General features: G+C 35.6%; 1 protein-coding gene across 1 annotated transcript; it reads left to right on the top strand.

The window, feature by feature from the left end:
• The first annotated feature begins 11,902 nt into the window (after nucleotides 1-11,902).
• LOC141660157 (protein FAR1-RELATED SEQUENCE 5-like) lies at nucleotides 11,903-12,658 on the top strand. The gene has a single exon (XM_074467116.1). It carries the CDS (start codon nucleotides 11,903-11,905, stop codon nucleotides 12,656-12,658), a length of 756 nt encoding a protein of 251 aa, XP_074323217.1.
• Nucleotides 12,659-14,077: the final 1,419 nt, after the last annotated feature.

The following is a 14,077-nucleotide window of genomic DNA, read 5'->3' as shown; positions in this document are numbered from 1 at the left end:
TAGGAATGGTAAAGTAGGGATTAACAAACACAATGACTACACACCTCATAAATATGCTCCTAGAAAAATCTGTGTCAAGTGTGGTAGTGTAAATCATTTATCTGTTAATTACAAATCTGCCATGCCTACTACTATGTCTGTTCAGTCTTAATTTCCTAACATGAATGCCATGCCTCCCATGCCTGTTAATGCTATGTCTACACAGAACATGAATGCTCAGTTTGCTAATATGTCATTTGCACCTAATCCTTATTATGCTGCATACTGTATGCCACAAATGCCATTTAGCATGCCTTACTGGAATAACATGTTTACACCAAGCATGCCATTTCCAGTTAGTCATAATATGCATGATAGTTCTGTTGCAAGGAATGGTTTCAAAGGTCCAACTCAAATGACTAAGGATGAATCTGAAATTCCTAAGTCAAATGAGATAAGACCTAAGAAACAGAAAAAGAAAGCTAACAAGGCAGGACCAAAGGAAACTTGGGTACCAAAATCAACTTGATTTTGATGTGTGCAGGGAAACAGAAAGAATCTTTGGTACTTTGATAGTGGTTGTTCAAGACACATGACTGGTGATTCTACCCTGCTCACAGAGTTCAAGGAGAGAGCTGGCCCAAGTATTACTTTTGGAGATGACAGTAAGGGTTATACTGTGGGATATGGCTTGATTTCAAAGGACAATGTCATCATTGAGGAGGTTGCATTAGTGCATGGTCTCAAACACAATCTGTTGAGTATCAGCCAGCTTTGTGACAAAGGCAATTCAGTAACCTTCAACTCAGAAGCCTGTGTTGTGACTAATATAAGAAGCAACAAAGTGGTTCTCACTGGTGTGAGAAAAGGAAATGTGTATCTAGCTGATTTCAACTCATCTAATACAGAATATGTAACTTGTCTTCTCAGTAAAGCAAGTCAGGATGAAAGTTGGCTATGGCACAAGAAGTTATCCCATTTAAACTATAAGACCATGAATGAGCTGGTAAAGAAAGAACTGGTAAGAGGCATTCCTCTAGTGGAGTTTTCAAAGGATGGACTATGTGATGCCTTCCAAAAAGGGAAGCAGATTAAAGCATCATTCAGGAAGAAACTTGATTCAACAATTGAAGAGCCTTTGCAACTGCTTCACATGGATTTTTTTGGACCAGTCAATGTATTGTCCATCTCAAGGAAAAGATTTTGCCTAGTAATTGTAGATGATTTCTCAAAGTTCTCTTGGACATATTTCCTAAAGTCTAAAGATGAGGCTAGTGAAATCATCATCAATCACATAAGACAAGTCAACAATCATCCTGATTTCAAAGTTAGAAGAATCAGGAGTGACAATGGAACTGAGTTCAAGAATTCTGTCATGAGAGCATTTTGTGAGGAAAATGGGATTCTGCATGAGTTTTCAGCAGCAAGGACTCCACAACAGAATGGAGTAGTGGAAAGGAAGAACAGATCACTTATTGAAGCTGCAAGGACAATGCTTGAAGAATCTAAACTACCAACATATTTCTGGGCTGAAGCTGTAAATACTGCATGTTACACTCAGAACATTTCTCTGGTTAATCAAGCAAGATGCATGACTCCCTATCAATTGTTCAAGAACAAGAAACCAACTCTAAACTTTCTTCATGTCTTTGGCTGCAAATGCTATATTCTGAGAAATCAAACTAATCAAAATGGGAAGTTTGATGCTAAAGCAGATGAAGGAATTTTTGTTGGATATGTTGTTGGTAAAGCATATAGAGTCTACAATCTAAGAACTAGCATTGTTGTGGAATCAATACATGTTGTGTTTGATGATAAAAAGATTGAAGGACTGAAAGATGGAGATTACCATGAGAGCCTCAAATTCGACAATGTGGAGATGGTTAGTGATGACAGTGATGATGAAAGTGATCAAGAAACAGTGTCTAAGGATAATGTAGATAAATCTACTACCAATGAAGCACAAAACTCAACATCTGTCGAGTTGCATAATGCTTCATCCGTCGGGAGGCAGTCTGCATTATCCGTCGGGAGACAACCTGCCCCATCCATCGGTAATCAAAATTCACCATTCGTCGGGTTATCAAAAGGAGCAGGAGGTCAAGACAGATCACCTATAGAAAGTTCCCCTTTCTCAAATCAAAGATCCACAAACTCAGGGGGAGTTTCTAGCAATCAAAACTCAATCACACATCAAGACAACTATGAGGTCTCTTCATCTAGAGCTAATCTACCTCAACAAAGGAAATGGACAAAAGATCACCCCTTTGAGCTTATCATTGGTGATGTTTCTTCAAGAGTTCAAACAAGAAGAGCAATTCAGGAAGAATTTCTATACAGCAGCTTTCTTTCCAAGGAAGAACCAAAGAAGGTAGAAGAAGCTTTGTTGGATCCTGATTAGATTTTAGCTATGCAGGAGGAGCTAAACCAATTTGAAAGGAACAATGTATGGAAGCTGGTACCCAAGCCTAAAGGAAAGAATCCAATAGACACCAAGTGGGTATTCAGAAACAAGATGGATAAAAACGGCATAGTAGTCAGGAACAAAGCTAGATTGGTTGCTAAGGGCTATTTTCAGCAAGAAGGAATAGATTTTGATGAAATATTTGCTCCTGTTGCAAGACTTGAAGCCATCAGAATCTTCTTAGCCTATGCAGCCCATGCCAATTTCAAGGTCTATCAAATGGATGTCAAAAGTGCCTTTCTGAATGGAGATTTGGAGGAAGAAGTATATGTCAGTCAACCTCCTGGTTTTGAAGATCCAAATTTTCCAGAATATGTCTATTATCTTCTGAAAGCACTTTATGGACTGAAGCAAGCACCTAGAGCCTGGTATGACACTTTATCAAAGTTCCTTTTGGAAAATCACTTCACAAGAGGTACTGTTGATAAAACTTTATTTTTCAGAAATGTTAATGGCTCTAGTATACTTGTTCAAATTTATGTAGATGATATTATTTTTGGCTCTACAGATGAGAAATTTTGCAAAAAGTTTGCCAAATTGATGCAAAGTAAGTATGAAATGAGTATGATGGGAGAACTAACTTACTTTCTTGGTTTACAAGTTAAGCAAGTTAGTGATGGAATATTCATTAGTCAAATTAAATATATTTTTAATCTTTTAAAGAAGTTTGATCTAATGGATTGCACATCTACAAAAAATCCCATGGCCACTGCAACTAAGCTTGAATTAAACACTACTGAAAAGTCTGTGGATGTTTCAAGTTATAGAGGCATGGTTGGCTCACTTCTGTACTTAATAGCTAGTAGGCTAGATATAATGTTTGCTACATGTTTATGTGCTAGATTTCAGGCTGATCCTAGAGAATCTCACTTAATAGCTATTAAGAGAATTTTCAGATATCTCAAGGGAACACCAAACCTTGGCATTTGGTACCCTAGAGATTCTGGTTTTGATCTAACTGGTTATTCAGATGCAGATTATGCAGGTTGTAGAATTGATAGAAAGAGTACAACAGGAACCTGTCAATTCCTAGGAAACAAGCTTGTGTCCTGGTTCAGTAAAAAGCAAAATTCAGTTTCTACTTCTACAGCTGAAGCTGAATATATTGCTGCTGGAAGTTGTTGTGCACAGATTTTATGGATGAAAAATCAATTGCTGGACTATGGTTTGCAAGTTGAGAGGATTCTAATTTTCTGTGATAATACAAGTGCAATTGCCATCACTGAAAATCCAGTGCAGCATTCAAGGACAAAGCACATAGATATCAAGTACCATTTCATAAGGGAACATGTAATGAATGGTACTGTGGAACTATATTTTGTTCCAAGTGAGAAGCAACTTGCAGATATTTTTACCAAGCTATTGGATGAATCCACCTTTTCAAGATTGGTAAGTGAGTTAGGTATGCTTAATTACTCTTAAATCTATCTGAGTTATTTTGCAAGTTGATATGCAGCCAGAAATTTAATTGATTCTTCAATATTGGATGAAATTTTGGCTAAGTCAAAATTTACATCTCAACGGATGACCCTTATCCATCGAGTTTGGTCATCTGTCGATATTGGAATATTTTATGTCTCGACGGATAACAGTTTATCCTCATCCGTCGAATTGTCTTAATCTCAGCCGTTAATTCCCTGTACATTATCCATCGAGTATACTTACAGTTTGTAAGCATTACACGACGGATAATGGGTGGAATTTTTACAGTTTATTTTTAAACGGCTATTTTAGGTAATTTCTATTGGTTACTTTATTTTACTTTATTACTTTTATCAGTTATTTTTGAGATAGTATAAAAGCTTATTTCATTGCAATTGTTTTTCTTTTATCATTCTCAAATTCAACTGCTCTTATTTCATTCTCTCTCAAGCACTTACTCTCCTTCTCTTCAAGCTTTCATTCTCTAACAATGGTACCTGTAGTAAAGATTATGTCTCAAACTGGGTTCATTTATGAGAAGAACAATTTCATTGCATTAGTCAATAAGGGTATTCAGCAATCAGAGGACTACCACAAGATGATGGACTTTGTGAAGAATTGCAAGCTCAATTACGCCATGTTGGAATCACCCACAATCTTCTGTGAAGTTGTTGAAGAGATGTGGACCACTGCTATCTACAACTCTACTGACAAGACCATCACTCTAACCATCAAAGGTAAAGAATTCTGTATCAATAGTGATGTGATAAAAGCATGTTTCAAAATTCCTGATAATAATGTGACTTCACCACACAATGACACTGATATTATCAATATGCTTAATACCATGCATTATGCACTTCTTACTTCTAAACTCAGTGATATTAGGAGAATGGGTCTTAGGAAGGAGTGGAGTTCCATGTGTGATGTAGTTACTAAGGTTTTCTCTGGAAAAATCAGTAATTTTGATTCAGTGAATATTTCCATGCTTAACATGCTATACATGCTAGTTACAGATAAATTTTACAATTTCAGTGACCTTGTCCTGTTTGAGTTAGGTTTTAAATAGGGTGAGTTAGCTAAAAGAGGCAAAAATGTGTATTATGCTATATTTTTCATGTTATTGGCTAACCACCTTTGTGAAGAGATTGTGCTTGAGAACCCTAACAACAAATTGGATTGTTGGGTTCAAGAGAGAAGACTCATTGCAGATTTGAACAGGGCCAATCATCACAAGGATGTGCCAATGTTCTACTTTCCTGTAATGCAGGCACCTCAGGTAAGTGAGGCAAGTTCATCCATCCCTACAACTATTCCAACCTCCATAATTTCTTTGAATTCAGGAGTAGTTTTGGCAACTGTACCAATGACCAAACAGTTGCCTACCAAAGCTGCCAAACCTACTACAATTTCCAAATCTAAATCAAAGAAAACCCCCTCTGGTATCTCTCAAAAGATGCCAGTTGAAAAATCCACAAAAGCAAAAGAGGGGAGTGTGAAGGAGGGAAAGTCAAGTGAGGGAAGGGGTGAACATCAAAGAAACCCCAAGAATAAGGTTGAAGAGTTGAGTAAATCCCAGCCTAGCCACACTGCAGTTTCCCAACAAACTACAGTGCTTAAAAAGGACAAAAGCTCACTTCTAGTTGCATCCTCCCAAAAGGATGTGGTTATTGAACAAAACTCTTAGCCAAGAGCACAGGCCAAGAGGGTTAGGGACACAAGCTCACCCCAAACTTATACAAGAAAGAAAAAATCTAAAACCTCTGGGGATGCACATGGCACACACAGTGCAAACTGGTGCTAAAGACACAGTCCCTGCACTCTCTCAAATTCAGTTTGATGTGGCTCCAATAAATGTGGAGTCACAGCCAAAATCTCTAGTTATAGAAGCACCTCATACACCATACTCACCAACAAACTCTCTGGATATGGATATGATAAACACATCAATTCCTGATTCCCCTTCTTTAACTCTGTTGGGGAAGCCAAAATCTAGTGCAAGTGAGCATCATCTTTTAGATGATTTGTTGGCTCACTTGCCAATTCTTTCAGAAACTATTGTGTCATCTGTGTCCAAAATATCTTCAATCAACACAGAGTCAACAATAGTTTCTCTTCCCAACTCATTCATTTCTACTCTCTTGACGGATATTGCTCATCTGTCGAGTAGTGATTGTATCCCGATGGATAAGCCTAACAGCAGTTATCCGTCGGATAGCATTACCACTCACTTGATGGATATCACTCATCCGTCGAGTATCTCTGCACAACTTCAAACTTCAATTATTTCAAGTGCAGAGGATCTAGTGGTTGTACAGTCACTTCTAGGATTGAGAGAGCAAAGTGTTATGAGTGAGAGTCTGGGTTGCTCCCAGGAAAAAGGAGAGGAAATGAGTGAAAATCAGCAATCCATTTATTCAGGATTGGCAAAAGGGAGTGAGAGGAGTCCCACCTTAGTAGGTGAAGGTGAGGGTGTGAGGGTGGGGAGCCGGGGTGAGACCCTGATGCAACAAAAGAGAGAATATGCGAGAAAAGCAAGTACAGAGGATATAAGGGTGGAACCAGCCATTGCTCATGAGTCAATGATTGTGGATGATGCTGAAAAGGAAAGACAATTTCAGCAACATTACAAAGCTGTAATCGATAACATTTCCTTGGATGCTGACACTTTTACTCATCCTGTGTCAGCCTATTAACTGTTGGTTGCTCAGGGCAATGAGGAGGCAGAAAAGACTTTGAATCTAGTCCATACTTCAGAATCTCTACAAAGGGATAAAGCTGCTGTCAATTTGATGCCTCCTACAGCTGGTGAGCCATCTGAGGAATTTGGAGTAAATTATAATGATGATGACTCTATTTCATTTGATGGAAGCATGAACTTAGGGGGAGATGAAGGCCCAGGTTCTATTCCAGATTTACCTGAATGGGCATTGATAAAGGAGTCTACAAACGTTTACCGGCTTCGCGAGACCATTTCGGGGACAATTCAATGTCTCCTTAGTCAAACAAATCATGTCTATCCAAAAGGCCATTCAGAACACCTCAAATGCTGGTACCAAGGCTATTCTTCAAGCCCACCTAGATTCTCTACATCTCATGAAGCTGCAACAATTAAAACATAATCTAAGTGTGGATGAGCTCAAAAAGGATATAGCTGACTTGAAGACCTACAATTCTGAGAAGCTGGATTCAATCATGCCCTATGGTACCATGCAGGATCTATTACTGAGACTGAGAAGAGAATCAGATGCTGAAAAGAAGCTGGCCAAATTGGAGGACAGAGTTCAAGTTATTGAAAACTCTGTGGCCACCATTCTTCAAAATCAACAGTCTCAGACCAGTCTTCTAATGCAACTGGCTAAAGCACAAGGCTTGACTCCTCAACTTGATGATAACAAAAAGGGGGAGAAAGGACCAAGTGAGGGGGAGAAGCTTCAGATACAAATCACTAAGGTAATTGTGCCTTCAATTATTGTTTCAAAGCCACCAGTTGCAGATGGTATAGATCTGATTCAAGCAGCAGCAGCCAACTTGAAAGCTGCTGAGAAAGAAAAGTTGAGTTTGATCAACTGGGAAAAGATTGATGAGGAGATACAGAAGAAGTTCCAACTTGTCAAGGAGCTAGTTAAGTCAGCCATTCATCACTCTCAAGTCAAGCAAATCAGTGTGAATGAGATGAGCATGAACTATCTGGAAAGAGGACAATCTTTTTGCATCAAGTCTCCAAAGGCTAAAATGATTCTTAAACCGAGGGCAAACTATTCAAAATCATCCTTGAAGAACCTCTTGGATACAGTGTATGAGACACCCAAGCCTGATGAGAAGAAGCTTCTGTCAAGATCAATTGCCTTCTATAAAGATCCAGCTGATTCAGCTTTAAAAAGAAGAATTGCTAAGATATTCAGAAATGGGAAGGAAATTTGTGTGGTAGCTGGACATCCACAATTAGCTCAAGCAAAGAGAGAAGAAAAAGCCAGATTGAAGCAGGAAAAGAAGCAAGCTGCTCTAGATGCAAAGAAGACTAAACAAAAGAAAGAGCATATTGCTATCTTGGCCAAGCTACAGGCTGTGAATTCATCTCAACAAATTCCCTCTCAACCATCTGAAGCTACTGAATCAAGGAAGCAAGTTGAAGAAGAGAAGAAATCTCCAAGAAAGAAAGAATTGGCTAAAAGAACAAAAAGGAAACTGGATATTGTTGACAAGGAATTGGAAGATCAATTTCCTAAGGAACCCACACCAGCTACAACTCAAGCATCAAAGCCCTCTGTGGTATTTGAAGATATAAGGGTGGTGGATCCCTACAGGAATATTCATGGTGAACCTATTGTGCCCAAAATGAGCCAATAGAATGGGATAACATACCAATTCATGACTTCAGTCTACCAATCCTTAGCAAGCCAAAAAGAACAAAGTCAAGGGCAGTCAAGAAAGTGAAGCTGTCACCTCTGAAATCCAAATCTATAATTAAAGCTCAGCCCAAAGCAAATAAGGGAGACTACTTGTACTTGTGTGACATCAAAGAATTTTCTGATCTAAACCTCTATCTGGATGAACTGGATGAAGTGAGGGGAATTGATGCAGACAGAAACCTACCTGAAAGGTTAGTGTTCAAGTACAAAGGAGGAAGGGAGATTCAGTGGCCACTTCACAGGATTTTTCAAGAGAGTCAAGCTGTACTGATTAAAGTTTATTCATCCTTCAAGAAGAACTTTGGATTCAATGTCACTGCAAGAAGACTAGTATTGAAGAAGATTGAAGAACTAAGGAGTGTTAGAGCTAAAGATGCACTCCCAAAAACTCTAAACATCCCATACACAGGGAAAAGAGTGCATCTAAGGCCCTACTGGATGATGGAGTTCATGGATGACAAAGGTGTGAGAAGATTCTTCAGATTAGAAGACCAATTGAGCATCTCTAGCAATGAAACTCTCTTGGAAATGCAAGAAAAGCTAAATCTCTCAAAATCTGATGAACTGGAATTCCACAGGCAGCTCCAAAATCAGATTGATGAAAACAACAGAAAGCTTGGAAGAAGATCTAGACCTTCAAGGAACTAGATAAATCTGCTCAGGCTAGAGGAGCATCATGAAAATGACTGTGAGCCAAACTTTGTACATTTTGATTAATTGAAGCACTTTCAGTATTATCTACTTTTCTTTAAAGATGTATGTTTAGGATGTTTTGTTATCATCAAGTATCTCTTAATTTATGGCTACAATTCCAGTAGACATAAATTGGGAGAGATTGTTGTGCATATGTTGTGTACTTGATGATTTCACAAACAAAACACCTAAGTAGATTTTACTTAGTGAAATAATGTAGCACTCGACGGATAAGAATTTTAGTCTCGACGGATAAATCTTTATAGTCCCGACGGATAATGATTTATTATCCATCGAGTGAGTAGCTTATGTAATAATGAGTCTGTAGCACATTTCTGCATACACCTTTGTATAGATTCTGTAGTAGCATATAAGTCATGTTGACTTTAACTAGATATGCAGAATAGGTTGATTAATTATAAATAGATGATGTCTTGTAACTCTGCATAAGTGAAATAAAGTCAAGTGCCTGATTGCTACCCGACGGATAATCTACAAAGCACTCGAGGGATGATCATGAACCTAACGGATAAAGAATTCAAACATCAGTTGATAGTGACAACTGGTCACATGCGTCGAGATGTATGCAAATGGAATGAGGAAGCCTATTAACTGGGTAATAGAGAACAAAGTAGCAAAGCATAAAAACTGATAGTTTTTATAATGATTCTATCTTTTGACTTTGTATTCTTGGTAATATATAAACCAAGAAGTAGCAAATAGAAACCAAGATCTGAGATACAAAAAGTGAGAAACATTTGTAAGCAGAATTATTAGCATTTCTCTGTATTCTCAGTAGTTCAAATTTGTAAGCAGCTGTGAGCATTCTTGCACACAGAGTTCTCTCGATATAATATATATCTCTGGTGGAATTGTTTAAATCCACCAGAAAGTTTTTAAAGACTCTTATTTTTAATTACTTATGTTTTGATTCATTTATGTTTTTATTCCGCATTGTGCTAATCAAAACACTTATATTTGTATTCGAGTTTGAACATTTTTATTTTAAGAAAAAGGTTCAAGAATTCCATTCAACCCCCCTTCTGTAATTCTTGCTATATTGTTAAGGGACTAACAACTACCAATGAATAGTAACCACTAATGAACACTTAGAGCCAACATCGATGATGATTATAAAGCTAGCGCAATAATGACAGTTCAATTCAAGAAAACTTATTACTACGAACCCATAAAACTCACAACCAAATATACATCTGATAACTAAATTTACAAAACCGTCAAACAATAAATCAAAGATACAAACAAATTAAACTATTATAAGCTCAAAACTAATGGAAGCTACTAATCATGCCTATAAGCTTGTTATGGTGCCCCAACAATTAAAAGGAAGAGTTAAAAATTTTAAAACTGAAAAAAGAGAAAAAAATATACACAATCAATGGTGGAAAATTGTACCTTTTTTATGTGCTTGAATCGCAGAAGAATATTGTGAAATCCAACATTAAGCATGGTACCAGTATTTATATGTTAATAGCCAATCAATTGAGGGGTTTCAGTTACACGTAACCACTGAAGGACTTTCAATTTCGATGCAGAAGAAGGCAAAAAGCTACATCACATTAATTCCACGACACACGGTTGTCTATCTCTATATATACACATATAATACAGATACACACAGGCAGAAAGACTAATTGATCATCAAAATTAATTATTAATTAATCTATATATCTAATATGATAATAATAATAAATAAATAAAAAGCCAGATTAGTAAGTGAAGAGAGGAAAGGGAGAAATCAGAATAAGAGTTTCTGAAGTATGTCACATCAGACACCCATCAAGCACCCGTAATTTTCTTATATATATATATATGAGGTCCAATTAGGAGCCAACGTAAGTTGGGAAGGAAGGGCAGCCAACCCACCGTAATGTTTCATTGCGGGAGGGTACAATGTTCCAATGCGGGCCTTGACCTCCGCAATGATTCATTTCGGCAGGTGGCCATCCACAGGGAACATTGCGGCCTTCACAATGTTTTATTGTTGGGCCGACCCACAGTTTTTAATGCCCCAACGCCCTTCTCTTTAGCTTTTAATGCCCCTTTAACTTTAAATGTCACTTTTTTTTATAATTAAGTATAATTTCCTATTTATATAGCTAATATTAATATTCCACTTATTTATTAAAAGTATAAAAATAATATTAATATTCAACAGTAATTAATTTTTTAAAATATGTTAACATTAAATATAAGTAAAAGTAATATTTTAAAATATTATCAATTTTAATAATAAAATTTATCAATTTTATTTTTCTTTAAATTATCCTATGAGTTATTTTAGTTTAAAAAATAATATTATTAATTTTATACTTTTTTGTGAATTCAAACTTATTTTTTGTGCAAAAGTTGAGAATTGACTGGTTTCTCCCTATTTATGTGCTAATATTAATAAGAATTGACTGGTCAAAAGTTGAGAAGGTTGACCGAACCACCGCATTATTTCATTGCGGCAGTTGTTCCTGCCGCAATGTTTCATTGCGGCAATTTATTCAACAGTCCTACCCTCAACTTCCGCAATATTTTTTTATGTGCCTAAATTTAATTTTTGAATTTTAAAATTCAGATTTCAGCCTATAAATAGCTCTTGTAATCTCATTTCTTTTCAACATTCTCTTCACTATTTTCATTCTACATTTTCTCTTCAACATTCTCTTCTCCATTTTCCGAAAAATGGTTTTCTACTATGATTTGGACAATAACAAGGTAATTATCGATGGCGTGGCTTACGACGGGCCCGAAGGAGAAGAAGACATGGCAATAGCTCTCCGTCGTATTCAAATGGCGCTTGAGCGCAAGAAAAAAAGGAAAATGAGGCGAAAGCGAAGACAGAAAAGTTGAAGAAAAAGAAAGACGACGATGGATTTTTGTTTATAAGTGGAAGAAAAAGAAAGAAAGCGAGGCGAAAGCGATGGCATTACTTATAAGGGACGAGAAAGAGACTTCTTATAGATGGCTTTTGAAGACTTGGTTGGAAGCGGTCGATAACAAGCCAACTATTACCATTATTACGGATCAAAATATCGCTTTAAGTAATGCCATTGCCGAGGTTATGCCTAACATCAACCATACATATTGTACGTGGCATATTAGTAGCAAGTTTCCCGGGAAACTATCTACTTTGTATACTCAATACTCGGAGTTCAAGACGGATTTTAATGCATGTATCTACAAGTCATTGTCACCAACGGAATTTGAAGGTAGGTGGGAGGATTTGAAAGAGATATATGATTTTGAGAATCACAATTGGCTAAATGATATGTATGCAATTAGACGACAATGGGTTTTTGCTTTCACGAAACAACATTTTACCGCCGGTCTGACTACCACCTCAAGTAGCGAGTCTATGAATTCATTTTTTGATGAGTATGTGAAAGCATCGACCGGTTTGAAAGAATTCATTGAGAATTCACAAAAAGCTTTGGAGTCACAATATTTACGGGAGGTTCAAGCCGATTTTGACACCGAGTACATGGAAAGGAGACTATTCTCTAACTCGTCAATGGAGATACATGCCTCCAAGATATACACAAAAGAGATGTTTAAGCGATTTCAAAAAGAGCTTCAAAAAAGTCAATCTTTTGTTGTGAAAAGTATGAAAGGTTGTGGAGATTATCTTTCAAAGATGTATTTGGTAGAAAAAATCCACCTTGCCGGAGATTTATAGAAGGAATTTTGTGTGTAAAGGAGAACGACTACCGCAATGAATCATTAAAAATTAAAATATTTTTATTTATTATTTTAATATTTATTATTAAATATTTGAATATATTAATTTCATTTTAATGTTTCAATACTTTTAAAATATTAAATATTAAATATAATATTTAATAATATTATAAAAATATTTTATAGTATTTTTTAATATACAATCTTTAATCAGAATTTTTAAGCTCAGATCTTTAAAATATTATGATAAATTTTTCCCTTTATGATGAATTTTTAAGCTTTTAAAATATATTATTATGATTTTAATATTATGTTTGAATTTGAGATTTCATATTATTAAATATTAAATATTTTAATTATTAATATTATTTTTGTGATATTTGATATTATTATTTTCATATAATTTAATTTATTTAATATCAATAATTTATAATTTGTTTTTATTTTAATTGTTTAATAAATCCTCATTATTAAATATTTATTTATGTTTAATAATGATTGAGATATTAAATATTGTTTGATATATAATATTTTAATTGAACATATTAAATATAAATAATATTATTTATTTATAATCATAATATAAATATTTTGAGATAAATGAATAAATATAAAGAAAGGGAAGAAAAGGAAGAAAAGTACTGGACCACTCCCGCAATGTGTTATTGCGGCCCCGCAATGTGTCATTGCGGTCGTAGCATCTCCAGCCGTTGATTTTTTAAATTAATGGCTCAGATCTGTTGGTTGATATAAATAGTATCCTCCCATGGTGGTAAATAGGCCTCCTATCTATACTATACTATTATAAGCAGAACACCCTCTATTTGGTAGTCGGTTGCTCGGTGCAGTTGTTTGGTACGACAAATAACAATCGTGAGATCTAAAGTCAGATAGATGAGAACCGTTGGATGCAATAATAAAATATTATTATATTAATATTTAAACTGCTCTCATGGATTTAGGGTTTGAACCCCGTCAACAGCTTATTATATTTAAACTTTTATATTTTTTATTTTAACAATTTCTACAGGTTCAGGGCTCGAGTCCCGTGAGCAACATATAATATTATATTATTTATTTTCAGTCAAGTCTCAAATTATCACAAAATATTTATTATTATAACTTATTATGTTTTTCAAATTATTTTTCAACTATTGAAACTATATATCAAAATATAATAATTTTAAGATATAGTTATATTATTAAAAATCATTCAAGTGTTTAAAGTAATCCGTGTATTGCACGGGTCATAGGCTAGTATATCTATACTATAATATTATAAGCAGAACACCCTATATTTGGTAGTTGCTCGGTACAGTTGTTTGGTATTTGCTCGGTACAGTTGTTTGGTACGGCAAATAACAACCGTCAGATTTAAAGTCAGAAAAATGAGAATCATTGGATACAATAATAAAAT

This window comes from Apium graveolens, chromosome 5, assembly GCF_009905375.1.
Source record: "Apium graveolens cultivar Ventura chromosome 5, ASM990537v1, whole genome shotgun sequence".
NCBI classification, from domain to species: domain Eukaryota; kingdom Viridiplantae; phylum Streptophyta; class Magnoliopsida; order Apiales; family Apiaceae; genus Apium; species Apium graveolens.
Note: the sequence above shows the minus strand (reverse complement) of the source record. Positions and strands in the feature narration are given on the sequence as shown.